A 15,396-nucleotide genomic window follows, 5' to 3' on the forward strand; every position below is an offset into this window, starting at 1 on the left:
TTTGAAGCAGAAATTGTATTTCAGTGACAAGTTATAGACCACAATCACTTTTTGGCAGGTTGGAAATTGCATATTATCAGTTTTATTATTCCTGTACAAGTTATTCAGCAGTTCATGGAGAGTTTTTGGGATATAATATATCACATGTAACCCTTCTGGAATATATCCAACAAGTTTGAAGCCGAAATATTTTTGGTAGCGCTAAAATGCCATGTTCTCACTCGTTATTCTGAACAAAGAAGAAAGAGTCATGGTGATACTGGCACAATAGGTCTTTGTTGTTTTAAATACTATTCGACAGTCTTATAACAAATATGAACAACGAGATTAGACATACTAAACCTGTAGGCATTAATTATTCCATCGTGATGCGTGTAGTCATTCGTTACAGCGCTACACGATGAAAGCAAACTTCTGACAAGCGTCATAATTCGGTTACAAGAAGCGTTAAAGTTCCATAAATGCATACCTTTGCCTAATAACAAAGGCATAAATGTGTTTGGGGTTTTTCTTCCCCCTACGTTATATCAGTTGCACGGAAGTAGCTGGCAACGCAAGTAATCCGGGCGCTGCAGCTTTAAGCAGCTGCGCGCGCTCCCGCGGACGGCAATCAGTTTCTGGCAGACAATCACTTTTGGGCACAACACCGGTCGCCCCGGCTCGTTGAGGTCCTCCAGCAGCGGCGCTGGCTCCTCAGCTGGTGGCTCGCAGAGCTGCAGCGGCGCTGGCTCCTCAGCTGGTGGCTCGCAGAGCTGCAGCGGCGCTGGCTCCTCAGCTGGTGGCTCGCAGAGCTGCAGCGGCGCTGGCTCCTCAGCTGGTGGCTCGCAGAGCTGCAGCGGCGCTGGCTCCTCAGCTGGTGGCTCGCTGAGCTGCAGCGGCGCTGGCTCCTCAGCTGGTGGCTCGCTGAGCTGCTCCGGCTCGCTGAGCTGCTCCTGCTCCGGCACGCTGAGCTGCTCCTGCTCCGGCACGCTGAGCTGCTCCTGCTCCGGCACGCTGAGCTGCTCCAGCTCCGCAGCTGGCGGTACGGGCTGCTCCCGCTCTCCGAGCTCCGGCTTGTTCAGCTGCTCCCCAGCTGATGGCCCGAGCTCCTGCTCGCCGAGCTCCGGCTCCTGCTCGGGCGGCTCCTGCTCGCCGAGCTCCGGCTCTGGCTCGCAGGGCTCCGCAGCCAGCGGCGCGGGCCTCTCCCGCTCTCTGAGTTCATGCCCCGGCTCGCTGAGCTGCTCCTGCTCCGGCTCGCTGAGCTCCGGCTCCTGCTCCGGCTCCGGCTCCTGCTCCGGCTCCGGCTCGCTGAGCTCCGGCTCCTGCTCCGGCTCCTGCTCCGGCTCGCTGAGCCCCGGCTCCTGCTCCGGCTCGCTGAGCTCCGGCTCGCTGAGCTCCGCAGCCAGCGGCGCGGGCTCCTCTGGCACGCTGAGCTCCTGCTCGGGCAGCGCAGGTCCGGGTGGCGACGTAGCAGCCGGTGAAGAAGATGGCGGAGTGGTAGCTGCAGGTAGACGAGACCACGGCGGTGCTACAGCTGGAGATGGAGAAGCAGCGTGTGGTGTGGAGACCACTGACCGAGGTGATGTTACCTGCGCTGACGGCTCGTCCACTGCAGACACAAACACAGAAGGTGAGGGAAATGGAAAATTGTCCGTACTACTCACCACAGCCGGCTCTTGAGCAGGCACGTGCAGGGGGGGGCGGCTAGAGGGGCTTGAGCACCCGCCCCTTTCCTGATGAGTGCCCAAAGTGCCCTTTTGTTGAGGCAACTTTAAAAAAAAATTATTATTATTTTTTTTTTAAATGTGTGTGGGCGTGCGGAGTCCTGTCTGTGCCCTTCAACAATAATATTTAACTATTAATCACAGTTTTGCTAAATAAAAGGATCTGGCTTGCATCAGTCACATGATCACACTTAACCAATGGTCGCCCTTGACGGCAGAACGCGCTGGTTACGAGCCGGGAACGAGCTAACAAAGAGCACGCGCATTTTTTGCGGTCCGGAGCTGTAGGAGAAACACACATGAACTCAGAGACACAGACTTACTATATTTCTTCCATACAGACTGATGCGACAAAATCAGTAAGTAGGTGTACAGCGTACACTGTAGTGTTTAGCACCCAGGAGTATTGGCTTATTACGTACACGTTGGTAAGTTGTCTTGTTGCAACTGACGAACTGAAACAAACGAGCGTGCTGTGTGTGCAACAGCGTGACAAACATTACCTGTCCTTTTATTGACTGCACAAGTAGTGCTGGTCATAGCTGCTAGCTATGTGCAGTGTGCAATAATAACAGTGTGCAATACACATACACTTATTCTTCTTTTTTATTTCTAAGTTAATATACTGTGTTGTGTTGTTTGTGTTGCGTTGTGATGTGTCATATCGTGTCGTGTTGTGTTATATGTAGTGCCGACGTAGGACAGTTTAACAATTTCATTGTACTACTGTACTATGTATGACTGTGCAATGACAATAAAGAATTATTTTATCTTATCTATCTTAGCTCACTGGGTAAGGCTGTCATGGGTCTGTAGCTCTGTCCACCGTTTTAGGGAACATATTTAGTTTTAAAGTAAGTTACAGGGCTTTTCCTGCCTTTCTGGAGGGATTATATTTCACTAAAAAACGATCTAATATGCATGTCCACATAATTATGCATTATTATAATTATAACATATTAAAAAACACACGCTGTATTTTAAAGAACATACATTAAGAAGCAGATTATATTATATTTATATTTTAAATAAGATAAAATTTGGATTTTACAGCAGTAAAATTATTGTATCTCTACAGTTTAGAAATGTAATAAGCTTTGCCCCTGCACAGAGTGGATAGTGAAACAAATGGAATCATCATAATGACATTATTTCATATTTATTACTTCCCCCTCCTCATTGCTTTATTATTGTAGCTCTAGTAATAAATAATAATGTAAGGATTCTGGATCAGCACCGTGATGCCCATAGTATATACAGTATTCTGAAGGTCTAAAATGTCACTGTGTGTGCGTGCATGTGTGTGTTTTATTTAGATGGATTAAAAAAAAATATTACTCATGATATAACATTGTCCAGACATGCCTGGTAAGGACATGAGGAGGAAACAGTAGGAGCTGTGCGAGGCTACTAAAGGCAGTGCTATAACATTATACTGTCATCATTTTATTATAGATTAAGTGCAAAAGTTTTTAGGTGTGGATAATTAAATTATAGTTTATTGCAATAGCAAGTTGTGCCTTGTTCTCAGATAGACAGCAAGTGGAGAGTGATATATGAAATGATGGGATGGAAGGAAGAAGAGAAGCAAAGAGTGATTCACAGGCAGAGCCTAAATTATTTCTCACAGTTTTTTGTTGCCTTATGGTTCCAAGCGCTGTCACCAATCTTTGCATTTTGTTATTATCTCATGACACGTGTTTAATCAGCTACCATCTCTCCTATGGACTTTTTAATGTCTACAGTCTCAGATCAGCACAGCCCTGCCCTCTAGCACTATCAGCAGCAGGAGCAGCAAAAACCCCTCAACAGCAACATTGTACCCATCAGGTAAAACATCGGCTACGTTTGCTTTGCCTTGTTGCCCATATTAGATTCTTGATGAATGTGTGTCGTTGTTATTCAGCCTGGTTCAATGTGCCCCTTTTTAACTTTGAGCACCCGCCCCTATAAACGTCTCTGCACGGCCCTGCTCTTGAGATGTCCGTGGATTAGGCTGCGGTGAGGAACGCCGGCGGCGCGAACGTCGATTCCGTGTAGACGTCGAGGCCGGCGTGTCAGGCTGCGAATCCACCAGCTGTCCGAGCCGGTGAGCAGCCTGAGGAGGAGAGTGGAGGTGGAGAGTAGAGAGTAAGAAGTCCAAGACGACTGAATTAAGGGAGTCCACCTTGTTGCCAGGGGAATTTAACAAGTGTCTCCTGCAGCCGCTTCTCCACAGCGCGACGCAACCCCTCCTTCTCCCACCATAACTCACAGAGTCTATAAACTTTGTCCATTACCTCCCTCCTAAGCCTCTCCTCAGAGACCGCTGGGTCCATGTCTGGCGGGATCATTCTGTCACGGTCTGGCTGGCAGACCGTGGGGGGTGTGAGGAAGGAGGACCCAGGTGCGGTGCTCTGTGTGTAAACAGTGCGTTTATTTACAGTTGTAAGGAAAATAACAGTAAATCCTCTGTGCACTCCCGACTCCCGTGACGTGTCCTTCTCCCAGTGTCAGTGTCCCTCTCCCCGCTCCTTGGTGTCTGAGCACCCCGTGCTCGCTCGTCCTCTTGTCTCCCTGCTTCTCCTGGGGATATGACAAACAGACAGCCATAAGACACACACAATGCGGGAGGACAATCGTACTGACTGGCCGGAAGACTAACGTCAAGTCACGCAATGATCCCACGTCAGAGAGCGCTCCACCACACTCTCAAGTAGCTCCTCCAACGAGGCCTGATCAGCTGCAGGTGTGACATGGTCTTCAGGTGTGGCCAATCACCTGCCAGGGCCACACCCACACACACACACACACAGACAGACACATATGCAGGAAGAACGAGGGACAGCAATACAAAATACATACATTATAATATAAGTCCAAAACTGCTCAGGGTCCCTGGGTTGCTCAGACCCAGGACCCTGACAGTATCATTCCTTTCAGCACAACCTCACATGTCTGAATTTGCAGTTATTTAAAAACACAACTGATTTGAAGTCACACAAAAACATTAAATTCTAGTAGTAGTTATATTTTCTTTTTACTGTAAAAACCACAGAGATGTTTAGTAAATTATTTTCATAACTTGAAATGCAAATATAAATGGTAAATTTTAAAACTTATGCACAAATTTTGTAAACAATGTCTTTAAAAAATACTACTTAGCCAAAATGAGAGAATAATCAGGTTTCACAATAAGATGCCCCACAAATTATTTGTGCCAGTAAAAAAAAAAGAAAAAAATGTCCACCACAGGACAGAGAAGAACACCACAGGGAGAAACCCTGTAGGCCTGGCAGCAGGATGTGTATCACTCCTTCTGTTTTCCACCTGGAGACAGTGTTCACATTGAATTCTGCCTATGTGACATTCATTAGTGCCCTCACTGACACAAAACAAAACGACTACACATCACACTAACTACACAAAAATGACTCCACAATTCCTCACAACGTTACTGTAGATCAAGACAATGCCATTCAGAGTAAGGATCTGGTTAGATACTAAGACAGCTGGGTCAAGTGATGACTTTTTAACTAATGGTTTAATAACTGCCACCTTAAAGGCCTGTGGTAAAGGCTGAACGTAATGATACATCTGTGAGATGATTATGAATATTTTTTTCTCTAATGGTTAAATTTTGTTTGTGAAGAAACTCATGAAGTCAATCCTAGTTAAGATTAAAGGAATGCTTGTTTCAGCAGAGCTCTGTGACTGTATTGGCACACTGTATTGAAGAAAGTAACTGTAGAGAAATTATATTGTTTGGTTACAGCAAAAAGACATCTACTATAATAAAATGTCTTCCCCACTGCTGTGTAATCCATTAATGTAAATTTAAACGATATTAAGAAATTATCTGACAAAATAAGGTTTTCGAGGAATTCTATTAAATATTCAGTTTCTATGGCATATGTCAGAACAAGCTCCAGACTCCAATGGGTGGGCTCTTTTACATTTTGTGAGAATCCAAATAAATCTAATACTAGATTAAATGCTGTATTGAGTCTGTCATTTTTGGCATCTATGTGGATAAATTCATCCACAGTAATTATTTTACCTAAACTAAGTACTAAAGAGACAGTGAGAAGGAGAAAATCTTAGTAAAGGCCAGGTGGGCAAGATAACAACAAATAAAATTGGTTATCAGTGTTCCCAGTTAGACAGGACAAGGCTAAGAGTAAGACATTCACAAGAATTAAAATCGTCTGGGTCTATGGTTGATTTAAAAAAACAAAGAAGAAAAAAAAAAGCTGGAGTGAAAACTTGCTGCCACTCCCCCTCCTCAGCCCGTGGTTCTAGGATTCTGCTAGTAAATCTAGGGCTATGTCCACACGTACCCGGGTATTTTTGAAAACGATTTTTCTATGCGTTTGCACCTTTCGTCCACACGTAAACGGCGTTTTCGGTCACTGAAAACGGAGATTTCTAAAAACTCCGGCCAGGGTGGATATTTTCTAAAACTCCGTTTTTGCATTTACGTGTGGATGAGAAAAACGGAGAAAACGCAGCGTCAAAGGTGTGCGCCTTTTTTGTCACAGTGTGCGCCACGTTGTTGTTTCGGTGAAATGAATTTCTACAATACTGTTACTGTTAATTGTCCTCTCTGCAGTGTTTAAATGCTTACATATACACACACAGTTACTGTCCCTCCACACATACGACTCGGTTCTGCTTCTATGCCCCAGCTTTGTTTACCATTTCCCACCGAGGCTTCTAGACTTCTGATTGGCCAACATTTCTACACGGTTAGGAATATAGCGCCACCTGCTGCTTTGGCATGCTCCTAGCAGTGTTTTCCTTCATTTCTGCCTTTACGTGTGGACTTGATTATTTTTTAAAACGAAAACGGAAAATCTCCGTTTTCAAAAATACCCGTGTACGTGTGGACATAGCCTAGCTCTAACCCTTGATTCATTAAAATTAGCATAATCATCCTGCTGTAACCAACTTTCTGTAAGGCAGAGCAAATCAATATGTCGATCAATAATTAAATCATTTACTAACAGAAACTTAGAAGAGAGAGTTTAACCATCCACATTTAACGGTTTTAATATTCTGGTGGGAGGGAGGGAGTTCGATGCAGCGACTTCACCCCAAACCACTACTGCGCAGACTCTAACTCCAAATATGTGACATAATATTCCCCATAAACTGTCGATTTGTTTGTTGGTTTTAGTACAGTATGAGGAAGTGACACCATGTCGTCCATCTATTATACAATCATTAATCTCGACAGTAATTTATTTTCTTTTTTTCTTTTTACTCAGGCACATATGTGGGGGCCTATATACGGACTGGTCCTGCAGCACGTTGTGCTACCAGCAGGTCAGGAAGAGGAGTGTGTTGACCGTCCTCTGTTGCTGTGTGAGCCATTTATTCACACTTACCTGACCGTATGGAGTGAGCCTGGCAAGCTTTTTGTGTAGTCCTTGAGGATCTCACCCACAGCCGACATGTCGGTGAACCGCTGCGTTTGTTTCATTTCTCGGCTTCAGCGTCACTTTAACTCCCGGACCCCTCGCATCACCACCAGCAGCTGTCATGTGTCCTCTGGGTCTAGTTTGTTACAGGGACAGCATCGACCCGGTACAGTGGTCTGGAGCAGGGATGTTTCGTCTAACAGCTCCTCTCCGAAACCTCCGGACACCTCGTTGTTTGTCCCCCTCTCCCTGAAGGCAGACGCCTCGGCAGACGGCGGTGTGGGAATAGAGCTCACCCAGCCGCTGGATAAAAGTGAGTAAACGAAACCTAAGTAGGTCAGTGAAACTACTCTGAACTTAATAATGTACAAGATAATACTGGGTGTTTTTTGGGTTGGTTTTTAAAAAAAATATATATATATAATTAAAGAGTATACTTGTTCTATTGGTTGCGAATGATTATAAAGGTGGAGTTGATTTTCTCAGATGATGCAACATCTTCTTGTCTCTGCTGTTTGTGTCTGTGATTCAGATGAGCTGCTGAAGGTTCTGAATCGGTTTTACAAAAGGAAAGAGATGCAGAAGCTGGCAGCGGACTCGGGTTTGGATGGTGAGGGAAATAAACTCGTCATCTGTTGATCGTGGGTGTCAATTTAGCCATGGAAGGCCACAAGCCAGTGATCATATGCCAGAAAGAGATTTCCTCTGTCTAATAACCTTGTTTATATGTTGACAAATAGGTTATAGGGGCTGCATGAAGGGGTTTTATACAGATGTGGTCAGAACTTTACATACACTCATCAAGGTTTGAATTTATTTAGGGTTCTCTCTAATCCACACAGGGTGAAATATATATAGACTCACTTAAATCTTTTAATAAGTGGTGCTGAAGGTTCTCCAATGTCTTTTAACATAACATGGCCAAGGCCTATTATCTTCTCATTAGTTATCATGATTAACTACAACTTTTTGACTGGAACTTCTCTTTGTCAGCATAAAAGAATTGATTGACAACACTTAGTGGATTAACCAATACTCATAACAATGGGAAAGTAACGGAATAAATATCTAGGAAGAGAATTGTAAATTTACACAAGCGGTTAAATTTGCACAGATTTAACACCAGATATCTTTGGCTATCTGTTTTCTCTCCATGCGCATGCAGCTCGTCTGTTCCACCAGGCCTTCATCAGCTTCAGGAAGTATATCCTAGAGATGACGTCGCTCCCTGCCGACCTGCACATCATCCTCAACGACATCTGCTGTGGAGCAGGTTTGTCTCTTTATGGAGTAACTGTTACTCGGTTGAAACTGTTTGTTCAGTGACCGTTATATTTAGAAATATTTTTCTGTATTATTTTCTTCAGGTCATATAGATGACATCTATCCATACTTCATGCGTCACGCCAAGCAGATCTTTCCCATGTTGGACTGTATGGATGACCTGAGAAAGATCTCAGACCTCAGGGTCCCGGCCAACTGGTGTGTATTTTAAACCCGACCAAACGCCACACACGTCGCATTAAAAGAAGCTTTCTGGCTTCTTCTACCAAACCATATTTATGTGTTCGCCAGGTACCCCGAGGCGCGTGCCATCCAGAGGAAGGTGATTTTCCACGCTGGGCCAACTAACAGTGGTAAAACCTACCATGCCATCCAACGCTACCTGGCTGCTAAGTCTGGTGTGTACTGTGGCCCCTTGAAGCTGCTGGCCCACGAGATCTTTGAGAAGAGCAACGATGCTGTACGTAACTGTGCTCCTGTGTAAACATCAAAGTCTTTTCATGTGTCCTAGTGTGTTTGTGTGTGGAGAAAGGTCACATTGTGTATGTTCTCAAGGTGTCTTATTTTCTATTAATACTGACATTAATTGCACTTTCTCTGTGTGCTTCAGGGTGTACCATGTGACCTGGTTACTGGAGAGGAGAGGACCTTCGTGGACCCAGAGGGTCGAGCAGCTGGTCATGTGGCCTGCACCATTGAGATGTGCAGCGTCACTACACCGTGTAAGTGCGCCTGTGATAATCATTATGTAAATGTTCTTTACATACTGTTTAATATTTTAGGTACTGTTCTGATATTCTTTCTTTGACCTGAGTTTCTGTGATGTTAATAAATAATCTGTCATGGAAACAAAAATTCCCCTTATAACCATGTATGATTAAACTATAAAGGATGGCACTGAATGAAGTTTGAAACCTTGATCTAGAAAGGATACATTTGTCTTTTAATCTGGAAAAAAAAGAATATATTTTTAAAAAAGAAAATGGAGTGGTTATCAATTCATATTAGGTAGTTATTGAAATTTTGTGTATGTTAAGTGATTAAAAGGTAGATATTGACCTCAGTTTTTTGTGTTTATAGATGAGGTTGCTGTAATCGACGAAATTCAAATGATCCGAGATCCTTCCAGAGGATGGGCATGGACCAGAGCTCTGCTGGGTTTGTACAACATACTCAGAAACGTAATTATTATTATTATTATTATTATTATTATTATTATTATTTTTAAACCTAAATTACTTTATTATTCTGTGCATTTGTGCAGGTCTCTGTGCAGAGGAGATCCACGTGTGTGGGGAACCTGCAGCCATAGACTTTATCAAAGAGCTGATGTTCACCACTGGAGAGGAGGTGGAGGTGAGACTGTGATAGACGCGACATCTGAAAGAAGATTTTGGCTGATGTTTCTAACCTCATCTTTGGAGATCCCCTTTTTCTCATCTCATCTCAGTCTTCTTCTCTCTGCAGGTTCACAATTACCAGCGCCTAACTCCTTTCTCAATACTGGATCATGCTGTGGAGTCATTAGACAACCTGAGACCAGGAGACTGCATCGTGTGCTTTAGTAAAAATGACATCTATTCTATCAGCAGGCAGATCGAGGCCAGAGGGCAAGAATGTGCTGTAATCTATGGGAGCTTACCTCCAGGTGAGTGTCTGAGTGATTTTATATTTGTCACATGAATGCTTACACTCAACAGTCACTTCTTAAGGTACACTTTTCTGGTTCTGGGTTGAAGCCCCGTTTGTCTTCAGAACTGTCTTAATTCTTCATGACATAGATCAAAGAAGGTGCTGGAAGAGCTTTTTATCACAAAGTTGCTGCAGATTTATTAGCTGAACATCCGAGATGTTAATTTCCTGTTCTGCCAAATCCCAAAGGTGCTCTGTTGGATTGTGGACTGTAGAGGTTATTTGAGAACAGTCAACTCACTATCAGGTTCTAGAAACCAGTTTGAGATTATTTGAGCTTTATTTTATTCTGTTGGAAGCAGCTATCGGAAGATGGGTATCCTGTGATCATAAAAGGATGGACATGGTCAGCAGCAGTACTCAGGCATTCAAACAATGCTCAGATGGTACTAAGGGCCTAAGAAAATACCCCCCACACCATAACACAACCACCAGCCTGAACAATTGTTACAAGGCAGGATGCATCCATGGTTTTGTCTTGCTTATGCAAAATTCTGACCCAACCATCCAATGAACGTCCAAGCAAAACTGGTGACTCAAAAGACCAGATGAGATTTTTTTTAAAATGCGTAACATGGGTAAATGCAACCCATTAATGAGCGCCTGAAGAGGTCTGTCTAATGAAATGGCCAGTGAGTGTATGCCTTTGTGTAGAACTGAGCCAATAAGTCAGTTTAGTCAATTTTTAGGAGAAAAATGGTTAAATGTCAAATTTTTGATTTACAGGCACCAAGCTGTCCCAGGCAAAGAAGTTTAATGACCCTGATGACCCCTGCAAGATTCTGGTTGCTACGGATGCTATAGGCATGGGGCTTAACCTGTAAGTGCAAAACATACTTTATGAAATAGTTTTAGAGCCATATCAATCTTTTTTTTTTCTCTTTCAAGTGGTTGCATGCTTTCTGCCATATAGGATATTGTTCATTATCAAGCTCACATCTGTGTGCTTACCTTTCTGTTTTACTTCACCCCACCACCCCTTCTCTCTCTCCAGGAGTATAAAACGCATCATCTTCAACAGTCTGGTGAAGCCTAACGTTAATGAGAAAGGGGAGAAACAGATGGAGACCATCAGCACTTCTCAGGCTCTGCAGATTGCTGGCCGTGCTGGGAGGTCAGCCTCCTTTGACAACAACAATGCAGACAATCCCTTTGAGCTTCTGTTAGGCCACTATATTAAACTCCATCTTCTGCCACCTGTTGCAGGTTCTCCTCCAAGTTTAAAGAGGGAGAAGTTACAACCATGCACAGAGACGATCTCCCCGTCCTCAAAGAAATACTCAGTCACTCTGTCGATCCTATAGAGGTGATCATTTTACACACAAACACAAAACCTACGTTCAGCATTCCTGCAATAACAAATCTTTCTCATTTTATTCTCCAATTGATTGCCTCAGACTGCAGGACTCCATCCAACTGCAGAGCAGATAGAGATGTTTGCTTACCATCTGCCCGATGCAACGCTGTCCAACCTTGTTGTGAGTAGAGCCACTCGTTTAGTGATCAGTGCGAGAATTGAAATGTTCATTATAGACCTTCAAACAGCAGAATAAAAAATAAATACATAAAAACGGGGGAAAAGATTTGTAGTTTTCCAGCTACATTTCATGGTCTTCATCAGTGAGTAGAGTTTACTGAGATGGGTTAAATAGTTGGTAATGTGGTAAAATAAAGCCTGAGCAGTCTTCAGATTGAAACAGAAGGTAGTATTTCACTGTAGAGTGAGTTTTTCAGGAGCTGCATGTTTTTTATTTGGGACTGTTAGTCGCTGTTTTTTTCCTCAACAGTTTGTGAAACCACCTGAAAAAGTCTGTTTAAGTCTGGTTAAGACTTAAGATCTGAAATGCCTAAATGTAAACAAATACAACTGACTGGTCCAGCACACTGCTGCATGTATCCTTTCTATATTACATTACATGAAATAATTTGATAAAAGAACATTTTCATGACAAAACAGTTGTAATTTTTTAGTAGCATAAAAGTATCTTTACGCGTTAACGCGGATTTATCCGCCATCACAGTCAATGCGATTAAAATTTTTAACTGCATGCGCATTTTTAACCTGTGCTAAAAGATTGAAGAAAACTATTCAAATTCTCTTTGAATTTAAGCACACATTCTTTGTGTTTATTCTGCATTTACTTCATTATATTGCATAAATGTCAGTTACAAGCTTAAATATGAAGTTAAAAAAAGTAATTGCAACCAGGCTATTGATCAAGTAATTGCGATTAATCGCAATTAATTACGAAAAAATTTTGCGATTAATTGGTTAATTTTTCTTAATCTATTGACAGCACTAATATTTACAATTTCCCCTTCATAGCAAAAATGAAACTTAAATATTGTTTTGTGTTTCAGCGCAGACCAGCTAAAACTAAAAGCAAAGGATTGTCATCAGTTTATTTATTATTTTTTGAAGACGTTAATAGCTAACTTTACTTTTTAAAGTCCAGCATGCGTGCTGAAATAATGAAGCAAAATGTACACTAATACAAATGTGTTTAAGCTGTGAATGGGTACATAAAGGAAAATGCACGTTTTGTATTTCAGTTGTCTTTTTTTTGTGTGTGTGTGTGTGTGTGTGTGTGTGTGTGTGTGTGTGTGTGTGTGTGTGTGTTTTTTTTTTTTTTTTTTTTTTTTTTTTTTTTTTTTTGTTCGACATTTTAAAGCCACGTCTTATTCAAGATTGTAAATGCTCTCGTTCTCTCGCCCCCTTCTCAGGACATATTTGTCAGCCTCTCTCAGGTGGATGGTTTGTATTTTGTCTGCAACATTGACGACTTTAAGTTTCTGGCGGACATGATTCAGCATATACCGCTTAACCTGAGGTCACGCTACGTCTTCTGCACTGCTCCCATCAACAAAAAGCAGCCTTTTGTATGTACCTCCTTCCTTAAGGTGAGTGAGTGGATGTAAACATGAGACAACAGCGATTTAAGGTTAATGGTGGAAGGACAGGAGTGAGCAGTAGAGGGTGCTGATGAGGAGAGTAAAAATGATGAAGTAAGGAAACTGACCCAGTGAGGCAGTGGTGTAATAACCCTCCTGTCACACCTGACTCTTTTTATGGTCTTATCAAACTGATAAAACAAGAGTAGATAAAATTCCCATGAATGAGCAACCTTTGAGGTTAAGGGTTAAGTTCTGCATATTTCTATTGTTCGTGTGTGCTAGGCTCAGAGTATTTAGTTTAGAGCAATAGCGATGCACCTATAGAAGGTAATTTGGTTCTGTAAATAAAACTGTGATTGGATAATAAATACTAAAACTGTGTTCAACACAAATAAAGTGTACGTTTAACATTTACTTTATTATTTGAGTGTGTACAGCATGTCATCTGCACTGTTGATGGATCAATCTTGTTTCTTCTCTAGTTTGCCCGTCAATTCAGTCGAGACGAACCCCTGATATTTGACTGGGTCTGTCGCCACATCAGCTGGCCTCTGGCTCCACCTAAAAACATTAAAGACCTGGTTCACCTGGAAGCTGTCCATGACGTGTTGGATCTCTACCTCTGGTTAAGGTAGCTTTATATTTCCACCTTTGGCAAGTTGCCTTACCTGTTTTTATGCCTTTTTGATATGCGATCACGATGTGTTTGTTTGTATGAACTCTTCTTTGTTGTTGTAATTTCCAGTTTTGCCATATTAATCCTCTTTGTTTGTGTCTACCTGCCTCTGCAGCTACCGTTTTATGGACATGTTTCCAGATACTGCCTCAATTAGAGAAATCCAGCGGGAACTTGATGATATCATCCAGCAGGGTGTGCGAAATATCACCCGGCTCATCAGAGCCTCTGACACAACAGTCACTGACCCACTGCAGGCGCAGAGCAACAGGCATAGCCAGACGGGAAGGGGAACTGGTAGCACAAATTTTTTGACTGGAAGCAGAGGTCAAGGGGGACAGAGAGCCTCAGAACAGATGATGGACAGCTCTCTGGCTAGTCGTCTGGTGAGAGACGGGCTGTTGACGCCCGATTTGCTCCAGCAGCTGCAAAGGGAATGGTCTAAAGATCAGAAGCAGGACAACAGCAGTCAGAGGGCACTCGATCTGGAGCATCAGAGTAATAACAAAGGGAAAAGGAAAAAGAAGAAGAAATGAAGAACATTTTTATTTTGCTTCAGTGAAGAGCAAAAAACTGACATCAGCCTATCTTGATGCTTTAAGCATTTAAGACAGATGTGAGAACTCCTTCTAGCACTAAAAGTATCCCAGTAGGCTTTGACCTCCAGCGTTAAAACTAAAAAACCACCTTGTTCCTGTGCTACAGATCTAACCAAATGTTTTCTTCTAATCAACTAATGTACAAACTCACTAAAGCTGGAAAATGTTTCTAGCTCCCGTCTCTCTGTCTATGAAGGATCAAGTGTCTGGTGAGAGAATGTCCTCTTTGTGAAACCAATAACTGACAGACATCATTGTCAAATGTGCTGTTTCAGTAGCATTTTTGACACCAGAAGACACTGAAGTTCATTAAATGCTTGAAGTTTTCTCAGTCGTCAGACTCTAATACGTAATTTCTATGAACATTTCTTTAACTGAGGAAAAAAGTGAGAGCTTGAACTTGGTGCAGGCCTGTTATACAGATGAAATGTCATATTTTTCTCTCTTTTTTTTTTTTTTTTTTTTTTTTGTATGCTTGAAATGATATGATAGTAAACAGTATTTTAAATGTGTTGATGTTTGTAGTGTTTTGTGTCAATGTGATTTGCAGCTCATGCAAGGGGATGGAAACAAAAAGAGCCTGAAGAAGGTTTTCAAAATGGAGTTTTACTGCAACATAATATGAGCTGTCTCCTTTTTAAATATATATATATATATATTCCCAAAATATACAGTGCATACATGCAGTTTGATCTATAATATTATATTTATTATTTTTTGCATTATTAATTTGTCTTACAAATTTGTCTAATGAGGCCACTTACAGTGCATTGCAGGGGGGGGATGAAAAGATTGTCGTTTTCATTAACCTTGATCAGTAACTTTGGATTTCAAATATTTTAGAGTTTCCTAAAATCTTCAGTCCAAAGCTTAGGAAAAGTCACTCGAGCCACTATGACGAAAACACTAAGCAAGCCTGTATCTGACACATTAAAGGAAATGATTGTAGAAAGGGGGTTGTGCTTGCTGTTAATCATTGAATTGGCGCAGAGGCTGGTATCTGCTCAGTGGACTCAGCAAGAGACAATGAGAGCACAAACGTAAAAAAAAAATAACACCTAGCAGAGTGGAAAGGATCGGGGAAAAACACATTTTTCCTTAGTTTAGTGAAGTGTGTTCACCTGTCACGCACGCTGACAGTATCA

General features: G+C 42.3%; 1 protein-coding gene across 1 annotated transcript; it reads left to right on the top strand.

The window, feature by feature from the left end:
- Positions 1–7,026: 7,026 nt before the first annotated feature.
- On the top strand, positions 7,027–14,725 carry supv3l1 (SUV3-like helicase). Its single transcript, XM_063477213.1, has 16 exons — positions 7,027–7,418; positions 7,638–7,715; positions 8,271–8,378; positions 8,473–8,587; positions 8,681–8,849; positions 9,000–9,111; positions 9,470–9,547; positions 9,654–9,745; positions 9,857–10,037; positions 10,808–10,901; positions 11,076–11,195; positions 11,288–11,387; positions 11,479–11,559; positions 12,806–12,982; positions 13,459–13,607; positions 13,768–14,725. Exons 1-16 carry the CDS (start codon positions 7,139–7,141, stop codon positions 14,186–14,188), a joined length of 2,355 nt encoding a protein of 784 aa, XP_063333283.1. The 5' UTR covers positions 7,027–7,138; the 3' UTR covers positions 14,189–14,725.
- Positions 14,726–15,396: the final 671 nt, after the last annotated feature.

This window comes from Pelmatolapia mariae, linkage group LG1 (genome assembly GCF_036321145.2).
Source record: "Pelmatolapia mariae isolate MD_Pm_ZW linkage group LG1, Pm_UMD_F_2, whole genome shotgun sequence".
Lineage (NCBI taxonomy): Eukaryota > Metazoa > Chordata > Actinopteri > Cichliformes > Cichlidae > Pelmatolapia > Pelmatolapia mariae.